At 55.2% G+C, this 21471-nt stretch overlaps 11 protein-coding genes across 11 annotated transcripts; 8 read left to right on the top strand and 3 right to left on the bottom strand.

Moving 5' to 3' along the window:
• Positions 1–522: 522 nt before the first annotated feature.
• EI97DRAFT_387767 (uncharacterized protein) lies at positions 523–2403 on the top strand (the record flags this gene model as incomplete). Its single annotated transcript, XM_033796140.1, has 2 exons — positions 523–1405; positions 1472–2403. The coding sequence occupies 2 exons, from the start codon at positions 523–525 to the stop codon at positions 2401–2403; spliced, it is 1815 nt and encodes a 604-aa protein (XP_033649027.1).
• A 606-nt stretch (positions 2404–3009) lies between these two features.
• Positions 3010–4344, top strand: EI97DRAFT_267411 (uncharacterized protein). The gene is made up of 2 exons (XM_033794258.1): positions 3010–4222; positions 4296–4344. Exon 1 carries the CDS (start codon positions 3124–3126, stop codon positions 4090–4092), a length of 969 nt encoding a protein of 322 aa, XP_033649026.1. The 5' UTR covers positions 3010–3123; the 3' UTR covers positions 4093–4222; positions 4296–4344.
• A 329-nt stretch (positions 4345–4673) lies between these two features.
• EI97DRAFT_267326 (uncharacterized protein) lies at positions 4674–5327 on the top strand. Its single transcript, XM_033794256.1, has one exon. It carries the CDS (start codon positions 4783–4785, stop codon positions 5131–5133), a length of 351 nt encoding a protein of 116 aa, XP_033649025.1. The 5' UTR covers positions 4674–4782; the 3' UTR covers positions 5134–5327.
• EI97DRAFT_453642 (UPF0187-domain-containing protein) lies at positions 5266–6839 on the top strand (the record flags this gene model as incomplete). The annotated part of the gene is made up of 4 exons (XM_033800470.1): positions 5266–5436; positions 5491–5849; positions 5907–6253; positions 6304–6839. The coding sequence occupies 4 exons, from the start codon at positions 5266–5268 to the stop codon at positions 6837–6839; spliced, it is 1413 nt and encodes a 470-aa protein (XP_033649024.1).
• Positions 6840–6994: 155 nt separating this feature from the next.
• EI97DRAFT_267301 (uncharacterized protein) lies at positions 6995–7885 on the bottom strand. Its single transcript, XM_033794255.1, has one exon. The coding sequence runs from the start codon at positions 7717–7719 to the stop codon at positions 7150–7152; it is 570 nt and encodes a 189-aa protein (XP_033649023.1). The 5' UTR covers positions 7720–7885; the 3' UTR covers positions 6995–7149.
• Positions 7886–8326: 441 nt separating this feature from the next.
• Positions 8327–9959, bottom strand: EI97DRAFT_462787 (cytochrome P450; the record flags this gene model as incomplete). The annotated part of the gene is made up of 2 exons (XM_033801305.1): positions 8327–9029; positions 9076–9959. The coding sequence occupies 2 exons, from the start codon at positions 9957–9959 to the stop codon at positions 8327–8329; spliced, it is 1587 nt and encodes a 528-aa protein (XP_033649022.1).
• Positions 9960–10818: 859 nt separating this feature from the next.
• EI97DRAFT_387770 (uncharacterized protein) lies at positions 10819–12705 on the bottom strand (the record flags this gene model as incomplete). The annotated part of the gene is made up of 2 exons (XM_033796141.1): positions 10819–12507; positions 12556–12705. The coding sequence occupies 2 exons, from the start codon at positions 12703–12705 to the stop codon at positions 10819–10821; spliced, it is 1839 nt and encodes a 612-aa protein (XP_033649021.1).
• A 1510-nt stretch (positions 12706–14215) lies between these two features.
• EI97DRAFT_446571 (GAF domain-like protein) lies at positions 14216–14937 on the top strand (the record flags this gene model as incomplete). The annotated part of the gene is made up of 4 exons (XM_033800038.1): positions 14216–14350; positions 14411–14415; positions 14467–14770; positions 14827–14937. The coding sequence occupies 4 exons, from the start codon at positions 14216–14218 to the stop codon at positions 14935–14937; spliced, it is 555 nt and encodes a 184-aa protein (XP_033649020.1).
• Positions 14938–15990: 1053 nt separating this feature from the next.
• Positions 15991–16947, top strand: EI97DRAFT_347600 (uncharacterized protein; the record flags this gene model as incomplete). The annotated part of the gene is made up of 1 exon (XM_033794804.1): positions 15991–16947. A coding segment is annotated over one exon (957 nt), but the record flags the coding sequence as incomplete, so codon positions are not given.
• Positions 16948–17561: 614 nt separating this feature from the next.
• On the top strand, positions 17562–19158 carry EI97DRAFT_266758 (NAD(P)-binding protein). The gene is made up of 2 exons (XM_033794251.1): positions 17562–18681; positions 18767–19158. Exon 1 carries the CDS (start codon positions 17667–17669, stop codon positions 18675–18677), a length of 1011 nt encoding a protein of 336 aa, XP_033649018.1. The 5' UTR covers positions 17562–17666; the 3' UTR covers positions 18678–18681; positions 18767–19158.
• A 365-nt stretch (positions 19159–19523) lies between these two features.
• EI97DRAFT_266798 (uncharacterized protein) lies at positions 19524–21116 on the top strand. Its single transcript, XM_033794252.1, has 2 exons — positions 19524–19887; positions 19977–21116. The coding sequence occupies exons 1-2, from the start codon at positions 19691–19693 to the stop codon at positions 20860–20862; spliced, it is 1083 nt and encodes a 360-aa protein (XP_033649017.1). The 5' UTR covers positions 19524–19690; the 3' UTR covers positions 20863–21116.
• Positions 21117–21471: the final 355 nt, after the last annotated feature.

The raw sequence follows: 21471 nt of genomic DNA, 5'->3' as shown, positions 1-21471 counted from the left end.
GACGAGTCGATGGATCAAGGCTTCTCTTTGTACTCTGCGCTCGAGTACCGTGTCTAGCTGAGGTGTTGCCCAATCGGCATGTGAGGGACGTGAATGACTGCGCCACACCCCGCCACTCATGACGTACGCTTCCAGACAAGCACCTGGGCACTGACCTCGGTACCCATGTTCGAACCAAAAACTGAATCAATCACGGAGCCGTGGCTGACAACCTTTGGAAGCGAACTGGCGAGCTTCCCGAGAGGTCATGATTCGATAAATAATGTCTAGGGACCGCACACATACTATTGACTGAGCCCGCAAGGCAGCAGCATTTCACAGAATCCTCACAGGCCTGCTAAAACCCGGTCTCGTCGTCAACGCTCTTTTGTCCGTTTTCTGAGACGTGCTCTGGCTTTTTGGAGTTTCTTGCTCATCAACCGCCTGTTTCATTCATCGGTTCCCCCGTCTCCTTTCACAGAGCCCTTTTCCGCAGTGGCATACACGGCACACAGCACGCCACCGAGGGACCACGCTTCCGGCATGGAGATCCCACGCGGGCATGCCATGCTCCCACTCAAAGAAGCAGACCTTTTGGATTTCATTTACAATTACTTCAAGGCCGAATATGCGCCCATCCGGTCATTTTGGTCGACAGCAGCAGCGGAGCCCCGGCAGCCCCAGCGATGGGTGTCCATGGGTCACGAGCTCACTCCCCTCACCTTCAGACCCGCCAACGCCCAAGCACAGAAAGATCTGGAGTCCCTGGACTATTTTATTCGTGAGAAGAATCTCGACGCCGCTTTCGTGAGAGGTCTGGTCGTAAGGTTCGCCAAGTACGAAGTGCATGAGCGTCTAGAGAAGAAGCTGTACGAGAGTGCAAGGTTGGATCTGATGGTGCGCAAGGCACTGAAAGAGAAGCATGTCATTGACGCTCTATGGCCGTCCCCAGCTGCACGCGATATCCCCCAGGAGCTGTTGAAGCAGGGGGTCCAAGTTCGGCAGTGGTACGGAGACATGTTTGTTAAGTACTTCCGGCACCTCCACTCATTAGACGATTTCAGTCTACGGCCTGAGGTCGATGCAAAGATAAGAAGTAGTGGGGCCCTGATGCTGGTACCGTTTGTTGACCACCTCGTGTTTGGCACTGTCGATCCCATCTTTCCCATCGTCGCCAAAGGAGCTGGGTACGCCAATTCGCAGGCATGGCAGCAGAAGGACAGTCGGGGAACGTTTGGGGAGCCCGAGCAATTCGAGATCAGGTTCGATGCGGCTGGGGACATCGAAGAGACGCAAACGAGGAGCGTGGTGCGACAGTGTCACTGCCTGAAGTGCGGAGCAAAAAGAGATGTCAAAGTCATTATATCGCTCGACCCAAGTCCATCGTCCGCTGCCGCGGCGAGCAGATCCTCGAAGCAAAGCACGAGTACTCAAAGACAGCGGACCCCAAGGACAGCACAGCGGTACACTCCGGGATATGTCATGCCTGGAGATAGGGAAACCACCGAGGCCCGCCCCCCTACACCACCATCTCAACGTCGACCACAGATACAGGATCGACCTGTATCCCCGCTGCAGAAGAAACAGTGTCCTCGCTGCACGTTCCTGAATCACCCGGACCTGACAACTTGCGAGATGTGCCAGGGAGACCTTCCGGAAACGCTGGTTTCAGATCCCCCGAGCCCTGCAAGGACATCGACCGGCAAGCCATCGCATGCTCGTTCGGAATCCCATCCGCCTTCGAGCACCACCGACCCGCAACGATCAGAAATGAGAGAGACTGCACGGCCAGCAGCTCCAAACAGACACAGCTTGAGCTCAACGCTCTTCTCCATCTTTCCCTTCTCGCAGCATGCGCAGACCGAACACCACGCCAGGTTACCTCCGTCACAACCTGTTGCGGAACCCAAAGCGCAACCCGTGAGCACCAAGCCCGACAAGGACTCTGTTGCTACAGCCTCGAAGCAACAGCGTGGTAGCCGAGACGTAGATGAAGTGTTGCCTTCTTCGCCCGAACCCGGCCCGTCGCGCCCATCAACCGCAGAATCCCACCCAGCGGAGCCTAGCACACCACCGCTGTCGCAGTCTCCCCAATTCCCCGCCCTGTTGCCGTTCTCTCCCCCTTCGCCTCGGTCTCCCGATGCACCTCCGCCCGCGGGACTTCCGCACACGCTTGTGGAGTACGACTTTGTTCCTGTGTCGGCCTCTCCGACCTTTGCTGGCGCTGGAAACGAGGAGGAAGACGCTGGATGGGGGGAAGTGTCCCGGGAGGAAGCGAGGAGGAGTGCAGAGGACCAAAGAAGGGACGATGCTAAAGACGAGGGTGAGGATGATGAAGAAGGGGGGAAAGCGAGGGGGATGATTGATCTGGATGCTGTTGCTAGGGAGGAGATGGGAGTCTGGGGGATCCGGGATGATGAATAGAGGGAGGATGTGGTGTATGGATTCCGCTTCAGTGCATCGGCCATCTTGGAGTGGAAGATCATCGCATATAGCAAGCATGTAATGTTTAGGCAACTTCAGGAATATCATTCTCGAACTGAGGATGGTGCGAATCAGCGTACACAGTACTGTACACAGTACTGTACACAGTACAAGGCAAAGAGGGAGCACGAGCCGTCCGCTTAACCACTTTCGGGGGAAGAGCCGGGGCTGATAGATGGGGCGATCGGTCTTTCGATGATCTCTTCCCTCGTCAAACCGTTCGATACACAGTACACAGTACACCACGGGCTACGGCCCCTCCCGTCTTGGAAGGTTATTCACGTGCAAGACTTGATGGGACGCAGAGGCAAGCCAACTACTATCTTGCTGCTCATGTATGCAAAGGCTAGGAGAGGGAACCTAGACCAAGCTCATCACGTCATCCTTGTCCGAGGGTATCAGCACCGATGGATCGGAAGCCGATGGGACTAAGACGAAACACAACCTCCATCACCTGTGCAGCTCCTGGAACCTTCCTATGTACGGAGGAGCGCAACTTCGAACGGTGCGCCATTCTCTCTGCAGCCTCCACGGAAGCTGGATTACCCGGACCAGGATAGTTGATCCGGCCACGCTGTGTGGGTCGCAGATTGACCGTTTCCCAACCCGCGGAGTATTTCCCTACAGACCAAACGAGAATTGAGAAGAGGAGGGAGCGGGATGGCACAGCTGTTAAGTCTGCCGCGCGAGCTGCGCGACATGATCTACATGGCACTCATCACGGCCGAGCGTCCACGGCCCGACTTCAAGCGGGAGAGGTGGACTCCCAAGAGCCACAAGCTCTACTCGTACTGTGCGACCCGACCCATCCGACCACCGGTGAACTGCGCTGGGATGCTGCAATGCAGCCGACAGGTCCACCGTGAGATGAGCGAAGCGATTGAGGAAGCCAAGGCGAAGCAGCTGGCGGCGTTGAAGCTGGATTACTTCATCATGGATGCTGAAACCAGCATTGCTACCTGGCTCCGGATCCCAATCGTGGAGACGAAGGGCAGAGTGGGGAGAAGGCAGGAGAAGGCGGAAGGGACCCCAAAGTGGCGTATCCGAATCCCAGGCTCGACAGCTTCGGCAGCAGAGAACCATGATGGCTGTCCACACGCGATCAGTAGACCGCGTTGTGTCTGCGGGAATTCCTCGACGCTGCTTCACCAACTATGGGTGGACGTCCGATATGCGCGCACTCTTGGCCACGAAGATGAGCTAGACGCCGTGCATTGCCAGGTGTGGGGCATATGCGCCACTCTCGTCGATGTGCTCGAGAGAGGGGGGAACTGGTCGAGGGAGGCCCCTTCATGCAACATTGCCATGATTGACGAACTGGTCCTCAACGTGGTCTCGCCACGGCACCTCGTCAATGGGATTGTCCAACGTTCCCGTGGCACGCAGACGACCGACTCAACTAGGGAATTGGACTCCGAGGCAGCGTGGGTGGCACGTCGTGTGCTGGGCGTGTGGGATACCCTCTGGACTTCGGATGCGTCGAGTAAACCGTTCCGCCTCCTGCTCGAGAGAATCCGACGGGTGCGAATGTGCATCGACGGCGAGACATGGCGAGTTCGTGAACTGCAACCGGAGCTGGAGAGAGGGTGGGCCGAGCAACGGCGAATCGCAGCGCGACTGATGCATTGAAGCTAGGTTAGGGCATACATCGGCACTGCTCCGTGATGCAAGTAGACTATGAATTTCCTATCTCGTTGCTCGCGTGAGAACGATGTTGGGTACCCCCGTACCTAGAGCCTAGCTGGCACTTTTGAGCGGCATGCATGTAGATAAGCGTCAGCAGTACGAAGGATAGGGAAGCAGCTGAGAATGATCAGTAGTGGTCTACCTACAGTATTGTGTACTGTGTTCTGTGTACTATGTACTCCGTACTGTGTACTGTGTACTGTGTCACTGTGTTACTGTATGGTGATGGCGATGTTGGGCAAGCTTGAGGGAGTTGGTCTGGAATTACGGGTAGGGCCGGCAAGCCAGGGTTCGGGGGTCGGCGGTCGGGGGTTCGGCTGCCAGCACGCGTCTCGCTTCTTCGATTGGCGATTTTGTGCGAGGAATACCTGATCTCACGCACTCTCTCTCTGTCGACTACTCTCCCCAGACTCAAGTTGGCCCTCACGTAACCAACCAGCTGAACAATGCCAAGGAGAAAGGCGCAGACACTCGATAAGACGTGCAGAAGTGCAGACAAAAAAACTCGATATCGATGCTATGTACCTAGACCATAAATTACTATATATGGCAACTAGGCGAGTTTTCCCGCCCCCATTAGCTCCCACGTTCCCACTTCTGGGCAGGAGCCACCCAGCCGGCTGCTGACTAAGGATGTCGCGTCAACCGTCAACGCTCACACCCAGGCCCTTTTTCCCCATTTGTTTGATGAAACACGTCTCCGTCTCATTCCACGTCTGCAATTGGTGCAATGGGTGCTCCCCCATGCGCCATCAAGGGGCCGTCCGCTGCAGGGGGTCGCTGGTGTTGTTGTCTGACAGACCTGGGGCCGACTTCTCCTCCTGCTGCCACTCTCTGAAAATCTTTCCCTTCTATATCTCCTTGCCCATCTTTCCATTCCTTCCTTTGTTTGCTTTCTGCTTCTTCTGGTGTGCTGTCATCGTCCCAGGTCCCCTCCCTTTGTCACCTTGTCTGATTTCCTCATCTCCCCCTCTCCCCAAGTGAACAACACCTCGACATCGATACGCCTGCACTCCTGCAACGGTCCCTTTCACCCCGTCAGACACTGCTGGACAGTTCATCCCCATTCCCCATTCCCCTCGAGCTTTCCATCTCGCCATAACCACCACCGCCACCATGGCGTCCACCCCGTCCACGGACAACTCCAAATCCATCAAGCCCGCCGAGATTGAGGTCACACCCAAGTCCAATGCCGTCCCCCAAGGCCCAATGTCCCCGCTGTCCTGGCGCGCCGCCCCGCGTCCACAGATGAACTCGCGCAAGAACACGGATCTGGACGATTACTTTGTGAGCTGCGCCCACGGAGCAGACATGGCAAAGTGCAGGCTAACGACGTGCTAGGTCGGCCCCCGTGACATGTCCAAGCATTCCAAATGGCCCTTCTTCCTCCGCATGCATGGCTCCGTGCTCCCCAAGATGATTCTCCCACTCACCGTTGTGAGCATCTGGTCCACCACCATCACCGTCCTGTGCCGATACGTCTACCCGCTCAAGGTCAACAATCTGCTGCTCACCGTCCTGGGTTTCGTCGTGGGTATGGCTATTTCGTTCCGGACGTCGTCCGCCTACGAGCGTTACACCGAAGGCAGGAAGTACTGGTCGCAGTTGATGCTCGTGGGCCAGAACCTGGCTCGCACCATCTGGATCCACGCGAGCGAGCGCCCGGGCCAGCAAGGGAAGGAAGACCTGCTCCTCAAGGTGTAGGTGGACCCGCACTCCACGTGCCGAGAGACACAGAGGCTAATTGCTTGATCCAGATCCGCCCTCAACCTCATCGTCGCTTTCGCATGCGCCGTGAAGCACAAACTTCGTTTCGAGCCGGGCATCGACTATCCCGACCTCAGGGAACGCATCGAATATCTCGACACCTTCGCCAAAGAAGCCGAACCCGAGATCCCCAAGCCCCGCGAACCCGGAAAGCTCAAGGCCGTCGGCGAATACCTGGGCGTCACCTTTGCCGAATCCAACCCTCGCAAGCGCATCAAGCGCTCCAAGAAGCCCCTGGGAAACCTGCCCCTGGAGATTCTGAACCACCTGTCCTCCTACGTCCAGAGTATCTGCGACAATGAGACGCTCAAGAGTGGTCTGTACCAGAACCAAGCCAGTACGTTGCTCAAGGTCCGGTTCAAATCCCAAAAGCTAATCCACTCCCAGTCACCGGTGTTGTCGCCCTCAACGAAGTGCTCGTTGGCGTCGAGCGCGTCCTGCAGACCCCGCTGCCCATTGCCTACTCGATTGCCATCTCGCAAATCACCTGGGTCTACGTCATGATGCTGCCCTTCCAGCTGTGGGAGTCCCTTAAATGGGTCACCATCCCCGGCTGCATCTTCGCCGCCTACATCATCCTGGGCATCGCTGCCATCGGCCGCGAGATCGAGAACCCCTTTGGCATGGACGTCAACGACCTGCCCCTCGAGGCCTACTGCGAGGAGCTCGAGATGGACGTCGACATCATCATGAGCCAGCCCGCGCCCAAGCCCGCTGAGTTTTTGCGCAAGCGCCTCAACATGCCCCTCTGGCCCCTCAGCCACTCGGGCTTCACCGACTGGGCCGACCGCAGCAAGCAGGAGATCCGCGAGGCCCTCATGACCAAGACCAAGGCCGACATGAAGGTGAGGCGGAGCATGAATCCCGAGCGTGCTAGCAGCGACGAGAAGATCGCGGCGGTGCTGCAAAGCCAGGACGCGTAGACAGAGCCCGTCGGCGGTGGACCATAAAAAGTATAGTGGGTGTCAATGCATAGCGTGCGTGGGTCTTGTTTCTTTGCTTTCTCGGTCTTCTTTTCGTCATATTCCGGGTTCTGTACACCATTTGCACTTAGGATATTGTAAAAGTGGGAATTTACACATGAAGTTTTCGAATGAATTCCGTTCCTGCTGCACAATAATCCTGACGGACAGATGCAATCCATACAATTCTCGGTACCAATACAGGACGAACCGAACAGACGAATCCCCGTTCCTTCTGCCTTTCTCCAATGCACCCTACCCTTTCCCCAATCTAGCTCACGCTCCCACACCAGTAGTCGGCCGTACACCGCACCTTCAACGCCTCGGCCGTATCCCCTCCATTCTGCCTCTTCTTGCTAGCCCGGTCATCAGGACCACCAGACGCCGGCCACCCGGCCCCCTCGGCAATCACAATCGTCGTCTCGCCGTCCCGGAAGCACGCGAAGTTCTCCCTCCCCACCGTCGCCGTGCCCGCGAGCTCGCCCGCACCCAGGTCGTCGGCGCCGCGCGCAATGTCCAGGGCAAAGTACAGATCATTCCACACGGCAGTGGACCGGTTTCCCTCCCACGACGCGGCCGGGCTGCGGAGGATGGCCACCTGGTCCATGATTTGCTTGTTGTTCTGGATGGGCGTGCCGAAGAAGCCCACGGCGGACACGGTGCGGCTCGAATACCCCCATCGGCCACTCGTTGGGCTACAAGTTAAAAGATAGACGTTGTGGCTCGTGGCGGCCGCGGGGGCCACATCGTCGCGGATGCGAAGTATGGGCGAGGCCGACGTGAGCGTAGTTGCAGTTGTGAGGACGACGACGAGGAGGGATGGAATGTGCGTGGACAACATGATGGTGGTCGTGGTAGATGTGATGATAGACTAGGGGTTTTTTTTTTCTCTTCTTCTCGTAGCAGATCCTCTCCCTCTTGAGCGAAGCAGCAGGAACCCCCTACATCTACACATATAGACATATATAGGTGAGCCCATTATAGCCGATGGAAATTGTGGTTCCAATACATCTAGGTAATCACATTACCGAGCTCAGGAACCGAGAAGTGACCCAGTAGAAATAGATTGCGCTTTCAATAGTCTATGCTGCGCGCTTACCAAGTATGCTGAGCATACTCATCTAATTCTTGTAACCTGGATCCTTAAACGAGACTTATGACCCACACGTAATCATGGTCCCGGGTCCACACGTCGTAGTCTTTGGGAGCATCAATGAGGTGCCATATCAATACATGCTGCAGTATGTATATTGTGTTTCCAGAGTGTTGTTACCCAGTGAAGAGAACGTAGCCAAGTTCAAGTCAGCCGTGACCTTGAATGGCACGGATTCGGCTCCGTTCTACCGACATGGCCGAGTAATTCCATATCAGGGCTGAAGCACGTCGAGACCTCGTGTATGCGATATCCACACAAATAAAAAGATGCCTTGAAATGGCAGATGGGGACTTCATCTCCTTTGCCTTGGCTCTGGCGCCGTGCGAATCCGGAGGCGCATCCTCACGTTTCTCGGCGGCTTCTTGCAGCCAGAATCGTCCTTCTGGGTGTGCTGTCGAATCCTCTCTTCCGCCTCGTCGGCATCCGATAGTTGTATCTCGTATTCATTAAGGAAGACCGCGAGGGATCCCACCTCGATTGCCTTGGCCAACTCTTGTCCTGGACAGGCGTGGGGACCACTGCCGTACGTTGTCATCATCAAAGGCTCCACACCCTCCAAGCCGAATCCACCTGCAGAGGCTGCCTTTTCAATTGCCTTGGCACCATTGTCGTGGGTCAGGAATCGCTCAGCCCAGAACTTCTCCAGGGGCACCTTCACGGCTTGCGGACGAGCCTTGCACCAGAGTGTCGTGTTCAATGCAAGTTGCCGCGAAGGAATCGCCACAAAGGACCCTTTCGGGATGGTCCAATTCTCGTCTAAGTCGAAATCCCCCTCCCGATTGTGTAGCACCACGTGCGAGGACGTGCGTAGCCGTGAGACTTCAGCGTGCATGGATTGCATGAGCGGATTGGATGTGAGTTGCACAACATCGTAGAGCCCAGTTCTGGCATCGTAGGAGCGTTCAACAAGAGAGGCGAAGCTCCTGAGGAGTGCTGGATCGCGTAATAGTTCAACTATAGACCAGAAAGCGAGCGGTGCAGTGCCTGAAGCTGCTCTTGTCTTCATTAGCGGAGTGTGATCTCACGGAACAAGCAACATACCTTCTTAGAAGTGCCAAAGCCGCCGATGCACGCACAGCGTATCCGGGGGCTATCCTCGCAATGGCACGATCGCTTGCTTGGAAGAAGCTCGAACCACGAGTTGCGTCCCATGGCTCTCCTCCTTCGGCTGCTTCGGATCCCTTATCAGAGATCGCCAGCCAGTCGACGAGGGCTTTCAACAAGCGCTCACGGGCCTGATACACCTTTGTGGATGCAAAAACCGGTAGTTTCCGCTCCAGTTCATCAGCGCCACTCTCATACTCGACGAAGTCGCTGACCAGCCGAGGATGCATCTGCAGCAGCGCCGATCCAAACAAGGCTTCCGCAATCGCTCGCGTTACTTCTAGCTGGGTGAAGGACCAGAGGTCTTCAATCTCGGTCCATGTCCTCTCCTGAAACATCTTGCTGGCCATGTTACGACGCAGGTTGCTGATGTATTTCTCGGATATGGACGCTAAACGATCCCCTTGAAGATACTTGCGAGGCACGGTGGCCTGGGCATAAACGAAATCGTCGTCCTTCTTAAGGCTTCGACTGGACTTTTCGACAAGCCGCATTGCCTCCTTTGGTGGGCCCACTGCTTTGTACAGCAATTGGACATGGCTGCCTTCAGGTACCATTTGTTCCGAATGGAAAACCCTGAGGACGTGCTCTGGATCTCTAACGACGACGTACGATTCCAGGATTGCTTTCTTGACTGTAAATGGAAACTGGGCTGGAACCACCGTCTTGTCTTGGCTAGGTGTTTGTTCCATTAGTCTGTCCGTTTCAGAGATGGCTTTCGATATAAAGGAGGGCAACCCTTGAGCCATTATATGCCAGCCGTGGAACAGAAGAGGTATTGGGTATGGAACCGTCGGAGGGGTCTTGCGGGCGCCAGACATGGTTGCACCCCGCCTGAACTGGAAAACCGCGAACACGCGAACTACGAACTGAAGTATCGAGAAGAATCCAACCAATGGAATGCCGACCCTGAGCAGAAAGAACAACATTTTTGTTTGAATGGATAGAGCCTCTCCGAAGTGCGTTTAAACCAGATACTGCCAGGGTCACAAGAATCGCTGGAACCGGAGCAGTGACGGGGACAAGATATTCCAATGCTGGAGGGGGCGATTAGTGGAAGAACCCGAGGGTACTTCTCGAATGCAAAGACGGGGAGACGCTGTTGGAAGGGACGGGAGACAGGGTGGCGAAAGAGAGAATCAAGGAAAGTGGATTGCGTGAGGAATGAGTGAGGTGGATCTACTGAGAGGAAGGTGTAGATAATCATGAATAAGAATCTCCAGTACGATGGAGGTGACTGGAACTGACGTTCTTGCCGATTGGACAACATTGATTACCTAAGGCGCATCCACGTGACGGAGGCATTCACGGCATTCACGGCATTGTCATGACAATTGGGTGCCAATTTGAGTTACATGGTAAGTTTGGCTGAGAACGATTGCTTCGATATAGACTACCAGTCATCCGGATCTATGAAAGGACGACGGGTGCCTCCTGGTGTGCTTACTAAGCGAATAAGGTCCAGCACTGGCATGAAGTATGCACCGGCCATCACTGATGAGGGGATCAATCACAACATCGATAGTAGACGGGCAAAGGCTTCCGAACAAGTATAACTCACATTTGTCTAGGTGAGATCAGATTAGGCTGACATCTGCTGCCACTCCGGCCGGTCAGCGTGGGTTCCACGCAACTGGGTACGTAGAAAGTCGTAAATACGTCGAAGACGAGAACTTGCGCTTAGCATGGCTGTCTCTGACAGCATGCAGCGAGTCCCGGGCCCCAGGCCCATTCCATCTCTGTCCCTTGTGCGCCATTACTGTTGGCAGGGGCAGCGCCTGCTCGACTGTCTTGCTCAGGGCCATAACGAATACCATGCGGACTAAAGTCAACAAGTACAACTGACCCAATCAAAGGCTCATCCACAGTGCCATAGGCCGGTGCGGCTTTGACCATGTATACCAGGGTTCTTTCGTCTGCCACACCAGTGATGATTCTGTTACCTCTCTGACCTCCTGCACTCCTAGCCACTGGTGGGCTTAGGATATTGTGTAGACGTTTCGAGCAGAGACATTGTGATGCAGGCGGCGGCCATAATCTGACGGGAGAGTAACGGTACTGTTCGCCATCTGTGGACGCGAGAAGTGTCTTTGTTGTGGCAATGTCATTTGGGACCCAGTTCAGGGGTGCTGGTCTCCTTGAACCCACCCGGATACGGAGGCATGGAATGGTAAGAGATTCCTCGCAGCACCGGTCGTCTTCAACAAGATCAATGAAGGCATTACAAGAGTAGTTGTATGCTCTGAATTTCGTTCGCGTGAGGGCGAAGGGCCGAGACGTGGCTGTCGAACCATCAAGACCGAATTCTGGGTGAAAGCTTTGAGGGCTTCGCGGTTGTGGGGGAGCATAGTTCGGCTTGTCATATGGGTCGAGGGCATCGGTGAGGACGTCGTTTTCCGGGAGCAGAGGTACGTCAGGAGCTTCCTCGTCAAAGCTGATCTTCGTCATGTAAAAGGTCCGCGTCTGACGGCTGGCGCCATTCTGCCATTCGCGGCGCGCCTCCACAATAACAGGATCGTCCGTTTGTTCGTCGAATTGGATGCTCAGGTCAGTCCATGAATCATTGATGGGACCTTCGTTGTGTTGGCGTCGGTATATGCGACGATTAATCTCCATCTTCTCCGGGCGAGGCTCATTTATTGGGAAACGGATACAGTGGTAGAAGGAAGTCCAATCTATCTCCTCGACTGCCTGGGTTGTCTGGTTTGATAAAGCGTAGAAGTACTTATTGTGTACCTCAAAGACGACGGTGGATCCAATATCTGTACCGAAGAACTCTTCCAGTGGTAGGGCAACCGAGGATGAGAAGCGAAAGCCAGGATCCAGCGAGACTCCCCTTAGCTCCCATTCCCGATACCCTGAGTATCCTGCGCCGGTGTGGGTTCCATAATAGAGAACTGAAGATGTGTGCCGAACGAAAAGTTTGGAAGTGTCTTCGATCGCAATATCCTGGATCACTCTGCTGCTTTCCTGGACTTCGGTACTCGTCCTGATAGCAAATATTCTACCTCTGCTCCCTCTCCTGTTCGACGTGTACAGAACTGATATGATCCCGTCACTGTAATAGAGCAATGACCATGCGGATGAGGTGGAAGACGCACACGGATCGTCCAAAATGAGGGAACCGAGATTGATGGAAACTGGCGTTTGGGTTGAACGGACATTAACCACACGAATGACAGTGTCGCCCAAGAGACAGACTGTCCCTTGCCGGAAAAGAAAGTCTGTGCCGGAGCCAACAACCCGAGCCGAGAATGGACGTGCAAGAGAGAACGCATTCCGGCGATGGAATAGACTCCTCACTGCTTGTCTATAGGTGATGATTGAAGCTCGGGCAAGCTTGGCTTCCTGACTGAACGGCGCATGCAACTAGCATTTGATTAGTCTATAAAAAGGGTGAAGGTCCATCCTGCGTACCTCAATTGCCATCCGGCAAAGTGTGTTCTCGGTTAGCAAGACGCTTAATGGTCTACAAGTCCTACCCAGGCAGAATATATCATCGAGTTCGAGATAGCACGACATGTTGAAGAGAATGTCGAATGGAAGTCGGTCAAGGTTGATGGTCATGAAACCTTACTCTGCTGCTCGACCCCAGTGCCTGGTATGCAAACGCCGTTCACGCTCACTGTCGAGAGCATGGAGAGTCGAGTGTTGAGTACACTGAACGAACCCAGCGTACGTAGAATTGAAGCGCCGTAAGGATTGCAGAAGCCGGTGATGAGAAGGGATGGTGATTGACCCACGGAGCTTAACAGATCCAGCCTTGTACATATGTAAGAACGTCGAGGCCATTCACGCGTCTTCATATTGACGGTGAGGCTCTGCGAGGATGGACACCGACTCCGCTGCCTGACTTGTCCTACCTTTCAGTGACATAAAGGCTATGCCGTGTTAAAGGTAAGGGAATACCATGTCGTCCTTCGGTTTACCGGAATTGGCGCCGTCCATGATGGTAGTGCTCCACGAGGCTCTGCTTGGCCAATCACAACAACTCCCATGTATGATAACGGCGGGGAGTAACGAGGGCGTTGACGAGCTAGGAGGGGATGGGGCTGTGCAGGTGGCCCTTCAATCGTCCTGTGGTTCGTTACCCTTGTCAGAAGGCTTCCAACTCTGTGTTGAGGTTGAGGCTCTGTGGGATGGATCGTCCAATCACCGTCGGGCTGGCGATTTGTGCGCCCGTGTGGCTTCATATGCGGCTCTTCGAAGCTCCATCTACCTATGTATGGTGACCACTTCGCTCACTTTGCCCTGAATCACACGCAAGCTCGCACCATAGGCCAACACGAACCGTCACCGATCGACTTCGCCCAACTCTTCCATTCCAGCTGACGGCTGTTTCCCAGCCTGGGAACACTGGGAATAGCCGGGTCTCATCCTGGCAATACAGCCTGGTCCAAGCATACGGAGTGGGATAGACTACTTGCGTTGAGAAGGAAATTCCACGTCCCTCAGATTTATCAGAGTCCAATAATGAGACCCGGGGGACCACCACTGCGCACGTTCGCCTCGTTCGGGATACAGTGCGGTCGCACATGGAAGAACTGCGTGCGTCGTATGGACTAGCCAATGGAGAGAGCAGGGGAGGCGGGAAGAGCTGCAATGTGAGCGTATTGCTGTGTTCGTGCCAGCGCAACGGTGTAGTTGCATGTTGCCTGGTGGTGGAGGTTCCCAAGCATGGTCAGGCTATCCACGTCCTTAAAGCCAGCTTGTTAGATACTGTGGGAGCTTGACTGAAGCCGAGGCTTGTGCGGCTGAAGAGCAAGAAAGCGTTCAGCCTGATGCTCATGCCTTAAAGATTCCAAGGAAGCCACCAGTACTTTGCAGATATGAGCATAGACTGGGGTTGAATGAAGCGGAGTGAAGTCGTCGTTCGGAGCCATCAGAGAGGAGCTGTCTTAATCAAGGAGTTGTCGGTCCTAACGTACTGGACCAATCAGACCACAGAGAAGATCACGCAATATCAGACGACGAAAAATCCACGCCATCTCTACCTTAGGGTAACAGTCCAGGGACTAAACGATCAACACCACTTCAGGAGTTTAAAAACATCTCAAATGGTCGGTAAGGAATCTACATGCTTGGAAATGTAGCTGAGACGAAAAAGGTGCACGCAGATTCGTCGACGTTCACGCAGGGCTTGTCCAAACAGGAAGTCTATGCGCAGATAAGAGAGCAAGCGGAGGGGCTGTTCTTCGAACAGAGAAACTGGGTATGCATTATTCGCCTTGCCGTAGATGTCTGGGGCTATTGACTGAATCGATATCCCCAGGTTTGGTATATTGTGGCTCTCAGACCTCGGGACCACAACTAACTCGACGTGATTAGCAACCTGGCGAATACAGCATCACTTCTCTGGCATGGCCTCCGCTCACTCCCCCCTCCGTCGAGTAGTGTCAACTGGGCCGGCTTCTACGTTTTAGACGCATCCAAACCGAACCAGCTCATCCTGGGACCGTTCCAAGGCCAAGTAGCATGCCAGACGATTGCATTTGGGAGGGGCGTGTGTGGTGCCGCTGCGCAGACTGGCGCCACACAGCTCGTCGAGGATGTCGACAAGTTTCCGGGCCATATCGCCTGTGACGCAGCTAGTAAGAGTGAGATAGTCGTACCGATTGTGCAGAATGGGAGGGTGAGCCGCATCCATGTCCTCATGGGAGACAGGATTGATTGACCCACGGAGGACAGGTCGTTGCAATCATCGACATTGACTGTGCCGAGCTAAATGGCTTCGACGAAGAAGATAAAACAGGATTGGAGGAGCTGGCCCAGCTCATTGCCGAGTCTTCTGACTTCTGAGTTTTAAGAGTTGCAGAGCAGAGGGGCCACCAAAAAGCGTTGACTTGAGGAGGAATGTTTGTCTCAACATCCATTCACAGGCGTGTGTATGTGGTAGCAGATGACTCTTTTGAGTGGGAAGCATGGTTGGATCGTGAACGCTGGGGGTGGACGGCAATATGGGCTCGTGGATCTGGGGTCTGATGATATATCCAGCAAGCCTCATACTATTGTACAGTCATGCATAGCATGTTCTCTTGACATGAACTCTATTCGGATTCTACCGGTACAAGTATAGGGATCGTGGCGGCGGTGTTGGGCGGGTGAAGACCGGCTGAAGGGCGGTCTGCAGGAACGCCGGACAAGCAGGAAATCTCGATCGATCTATCCTCTTTGCGAAGTTCCGTACGAGGTCTGGGGGAGTTCCGGTACGTGAGCGGAATCAACGGGAGTACGGAGGAATAACAACAAAGCAATCATCTGTACCTAGGTAACTGTGCAGTACTGTGTTCACAGTTGACAGTATAATAATACCGTGTAAGCACCTCCTCATGGGTCCCCTTCCAACGGCGGTGCCAGGAACAGCAGGAACGGGCAGCAGGAACAAGGCGGCCCCTGGTCCCGTGGCCCTTGCGGCAACCTTCACCCTCATCCTCACCCTTTATTACTATATCGATCCATCTCCAACATCCCTTTGCAAGTTGGTCTCCTCACCTTCACTTCCACGGCACCAACGGCCACCAACGCCTGGAGGCTGCAACGCCCCAGAGGTCCCCACGGCCCCAGTGGCAGGTCCGTCACTCCCGCCGTTCCTCTGATAGATCTCCGGTCCCCTTGCTATGTGCCGCTCATCATCTCCACTCTCCACCCGCCGAGGACCCTGATCCGCGCCTCATATTACCTACGCAGTAGTAAATGGCCGACTCACCCGCCTCCTCGGCTTCCTCCACCTCCCCGCTCCTCTCTCCTTCCACCACTGCGTCTGCTGCCAACATGGACGACGAAACCAGCTCCGACCACCGACCCACTTCACCATCCGCGAGCCGCAGCAACAACAATAACAATAACAACGACAACAACAACAACAACCACGACGACGACGCGCGACCCTGCACACCCCGAACCCAAACAGAGCCCTCCATGGAGCCACTGACCTCCCACCACACGCGACCGCGCAACCGCTCTCCCTACTCTCACGCCCACTTTCGCTCACGCAGTGGCTCCGGCTCCCCCGGCGCGCCGCCCATGATGAGAGCTCACTCGCTACCCACCGTCATCAATCCGAGCGGACATCTGTCCCTCTCGCCCTCACCGCTTCCTACCGCACGCCCCTCTTCGCCGCTGCGCTCCCCAAAGCGCACGCGCAGTCCTTTCCGCCTCGCCGACGAATCCTATGCACACTCTGGCGCACCTCGAGTCTGTGACATCTCTGAAGATGCCGAGCTCGACTTGACTCCACGGCCAGCCAGCAGCGTCCCCACCACCACCCCCTTCCACCCGTCTCCGCTTGGAAGCGTGTACAGCAGCACCGGTTCGCTGTCGAGGACTGCAAGGCGACGGCCCGCCTCCCCCCTACACCATGCCTCGGTTCCTTTTGGCGGTGCTGCTGCTCCCCCGATCACGCCCACCTCAGCTCCCTCCTCTTCCAACTCGCCTCTGCTCTCCTCCGCAAAGTTCAACGAACCCTTCCCCGGCCTCAACGCGCATTACCCGTCGTCGCTCGCCTCGTCCTCGGTCCCCTCCACGCCCACCTCGATGCGCTCTCGCAGCCCTTCCATTTCCTCTCTCGAGACCATTCCAGACACCCCCGATGCGGAAGCGGAAGCGGTCGAGGCCGATCGCCTTGCTCGCCTGAAAGCTGCTTTGGAACGTGGCAATGGCAGCGATGACGGGAACAGGAGATCCAGCCTCGATGTACCCGGAGAGCGGCGTGCCTTCAATTTCGGCAGGCGGGATTCGAGGAAGCGATGGAGTGTCTGCGGTGCCGAGAGGCGGCAGGACCTGGATCTCGAGACCATTTGGGAGGACTGAGACAATGTGTCTGCGGACCCGTGTTGCACGGTGCAGAGAGGTGTGCATTGGAGGCGAGCTTCTTACGTGCATTTGCGGAACTCGGCATTTACGAGGCGTTCGTGGTCCATCTGAGGTGGCTTTAGCCTCCGTTCTTTTCCTCTTCGGTCCATTTCCTGCCACTCCTTGTCTGCTGCTCGTTGGCCTCAACCTCCATCTTGGAGTTCCCGGCATAGGGACGTACACGAGTGGCTTCCTCTATTTCCTCACGGTGTCTTTCCTGAGTACCTATTATGAGCATGATACCCTCCTACGATGACATGGATTTCAAGCAGTGTTAGTGGAGTATTTGGTATTAGTGTCTACCCAGCAGTACCCTTAGGTGTCTTCGCATTGTTTTGGAATGAATCTGATAAGCTATCTTGCGTGTGCACTGCGAGTCGGAGGTTTGAGTTCGTCTCCTTGTTCGCTTGGACTGTTTTTCTCAAGCAGCTGTATTCCCTTGCTCCATGTAGCCTCCCCACGCTCATTGTGCCTAGGTCTTCTCCCGGCGCAAGCCGGACTGTGACATCACGCTATCTATTTATACCTAGGTAGACTACTGCCCTGGTGGGGCTCAACACACTGGGGTAGCCCCTCCAGACCACTTATTTCGTTTCGCATCACAAAAACTTCAACCTCTCCTGCCGTCGTCAATCTTTCTCTTCCGTTTCCGCTGAAAAGCAGTTCACACATCCCACATGGCACCCATTCCGTTTGCCATCATTGGTACCAATTGGATCACCCATTCCTTCGTTTCACACGCCCACGCAACTGGGAAATGGGTACTCAGGGCTGTCTACTCGCGCAAGGAAGACACCGCAAAGGAGTTCGCCTCCAAATACAATGACGGTGCAAACATCTCCCTCCACACGTCGATCGAGGCCCTGGCGAACGACTCGAATATCACCGCCGTGTACATCGCCTCGCCGAATATCCTGCACTATGAGCACGCAAGAGCCATGCTCCAGGCGGGCAAGCACGTCGTGGTAGAGAAGCCCGCCACCACGACCTCAGCACAGCTTGCAGAGCTGTTCGAGCTCGCGCACAGCAAGGGATTGTTCCTCTTCGAGGCATTCCGGCACGTCCACGAATCGAACTTCCGGGTTCTGAAGAAGGAGGTGGATGCCGGGAGGGTAGGGAGGTTACTCGGTGCGGAGCTGCGATACTGCCAATTCAGCTCACGCTACGATGCGGTGCTGAAGGGGGAGAAGCCCAATGTGTTCAATCTGGACTTTGGCGGCGGTGCCTTGATGGATCTGGGCGTGTACTGCGTGTCCGCTGCGGTGAGGCTGTTCGGTGAGCCAAAAGAGAGCACGTATTTCCCCGTCATGGTCCCACAGACGGGTGCCGACGGCGGAGGGACATTGGTACTCAGGTATGCAGACGGTTTCAACGTCACGCTGGTATTCAGCAAAATGTGGCATAGCGGGGCGCCTACAGAGGTGTGGGGTGAGAAGGGCACGCTGGAGATCCCGACCATCACGGACATTGAGGGTGTGAGGTTCTGGGACCCGAGGGCAAAGAAGGGAGAGGAAATGGGTGTCAAGAAGGAGGACCTCAACCTCAAGGAGGAAGCGGAAGTGTTTGCGGATATTTTCATGGCAGGGGATAGGGAAGCCATGAAGGAGTGGGAAAAGCTCAGCATGGCGGTGGCCAGGGTCACCGAGAAGGTGAGGAAGGACTGTGGGTTGTTGATTCAAGGGTCATGAGGAGGTAAGCTCACGTCCTTTCCGCCGGGGTTGATATGAGAACGTTTTTGAATATACACATTGCCTGGACTGCTGACCGCGCAGTCTAGGTGCATACATTTGCAGGCGCCACAATTATCCGGCTAAGCGGTTTTATGGTAACCACATCTATCTCCAACGAAGTACAGCGCCCAGCCATGTCATGGAATGTTCTTGGGAAATGCTTACTGCGAGTTTCAATGCTCCTTTACTTGAAGGCCCCACAATGTTGAGAAGGTCATTTGAGCGCGCTCATGCACATGACAAGCCCACGCAGCAGCCACGAGGACTAGAAGTGATCTGCTCTACCGCTCAGTGATAGCGCTGGCTCTTCTCTGCTCTTTTTGATTCTGAGGGAATTCCACCGGCCCAGTCTCTTGTCGATCAGCATTGCCACAGACCCACGATCATCCCGTTCCCACGATCCAGAAGCTCAGAACCGGGGGTTTACGACCCAACGCAGCAAAACGATCTATCTAGCCTTATTCTCCCCTCGGCCCTCCGGTTCCTGGTTTCTCGCCCGATTTCCAAAACGAGTTCCTCGACTCTACGACACCGACCCAAGGGATCGCAATATAAATCCCAGCACCCAGGAGACCAACCACAAGAGTAGGATATATACAGCGCGCGAGCAGCATATCCCAGGGACGCAAGGTACATCTGAACGACACTCTCGCTCACGGCTGTACCATGCAGCAGAGAGACAAGCAATTGCTGATGACAACAGGCCAACAGGCACTTGAATGAAGTTCAATCAAAACGATATAGAGGTGCTATGTGCATACAGGGCGTATTGTGATCTACGGGTTATTCTTCGACAATGATTGATGTACGCCCCACATTACACCTGGGATCAGATAATGGAGAGGGTTGAGCAATAAGAGTAACATGGAGCGAGCAACTGTCTGGTTTGCCTTCATTCGAGCAGCGCCTCATTCCGCAAAGGCTTACGGATTCGACCAGTAGCTGGAAAACCGAGCGACTCCACCGTAGACATGCGAGTCCTCTCCAGAGTTGAGACGCTCCTAGCCGCGGCGACGACACTGAGCACGACTATCTGCGCCCATCCCACCTCTCCTCCTCCCCGCCAGTCCAAGTGCGGCCCCTTCAGTGGCGACTACTACGTCAAGCAGTACCAGCTGTATCCCGAGAATGCCGACTTTGACTTCAACTCGTGCAAGCTGTACATTGGGTGTGTTTTGTTTTTGACTAGTTCCAATTCCAATTCCACCTCCCCCTCCAACCGCCAAATCCAAGAGCTAACATAACCCTCTTACGAAGCCAACTCTGGAACGCCTCCCTAGGGATCCACGACCCGTACACGGGCGCCCACACGACCGTCGAATTCGACGGCATCTCGCACAACCCAGCCTTCCACATGGGCGCCGTCGGCGTGGACCGCAGGACGGGCCTCGTCTCCATCATCGCCGACGCGGCCAACGCGTTCCCCTCGGAGGGAAACGACATCTCGGGCACCAACTGGCTGCTCCAGCTGGACCCCAGGACGCTGCAGCTCGTCTACAAGATCAACCTCACCGAGAGTTCGCAGGGCGCGTACGGCGGATTCCAGGACGTGGAGCAGGACCCCGAGGGCAATGTTTTTGTCGTCGGGACCTGGCCCGGCAGTTTGACCAAGGTCAGCAAAGACGGCAAGACGGTTACTCCCTGGTATCTCCCCGACAAGATCGTCCCCACGGAGAAGGGCATCGGCGGTATAGCGGCCCTGGACTGGTTACTGCTGGCCCAGGGCGACCGGTCGGGCAAGATCTGGCGCTTCGATTTACAAGCTGAGAAGGGCGTGCCTGTCCCCGTGAAGATGGTCGGCCAGGGGGCGGCGAATCATACATTCGGCCAGAGCGATGCCATCTATCTCCCTCCCAGGCACAAGGGCACCGTCTTGCTGGTCGCCGAGGACACCATTGGTGTGTCGGTGTTCCGCTCCAAGGACGCAAAGTGGGAGGAGGCCGAGTTCAAGGGAATCGTCCCCATCGGCCAGGTCGGCCCGGGGACGAGCATCGTGGCGCCTGTGCAGATAGGCGAGAGCCTGTATAGGGTGTACGAGCCGTTTGGAGATGAGGGGATAGCCGGGCCGGGAACGGCAGGGAATCGGACGGAGTTCTTGTTCGAGGATATTACCGCAAGTGTGGATGCCTTGCTGAAGGGTTAGGTGGCTGGATAAGGGGGGCTTTCCATTTGCTATATATGGGTCGGATATACGTACAGCCTCTGTTCACATCCAACTGAACACCCCCCTGCACTTCCTCTGTACTGCTGTTTTCTACATCTAATGTAAACAGCTAGCAGGCGCAGCAATATAGGAGGTCCTGCAATTAGCTTTGTAGCGCACCTCTACGTATAGTAGTATGTTTAAGAAGAAAATTCTACCTGTCGCATTATTAAGTCGTAGCTAGTTAGCTTGTGCCGGGATAGTAATTCCACCTACAGAGGATTTGCAGCCGGATGTTCAGTTGGATGTGGAAACCCGCAGTATATCTCTCAAAAGAACACCTTCACCTTTCTACCATCGCTCCCCTCTTCAAACAAATTCCGCAACTTGTGCACCCACTCCACTAGTCCACTCCGATCAGCAAACGTTCCCCCATCCGCATTACACATAAAAACACGACACTCCAACCAAGCATACCCGCTATGTACAGTCACTGAATTCGTTGAGAATGATGGGCTCAAACAAGCGGACCGATACCGTACCGGTCGATTTTGCCCGCTGTTCCCTCCAACTCAATCCTTTTCTGAACTGCCCATTCAACCCATCTTG

This window comes from Westerdykella ornata (assembly GCF_010094085.1).
Source record: "Westerdykella ornata strain CBS 379.55 unplaced genomic scaffold EI97scaffold_57, whole genome shotgun sequence".
NCBI lineage: Eukaryota > Fungi > Ascomycota > Dothideomycetes > Pleosporales > Sporormiaceae > Westerdykella > Westerdykella ornata.
Note: the sequence above shows the minus strand (reverse complement) of the source record. Positions and strands in the feature narration are given on the sequence as shown.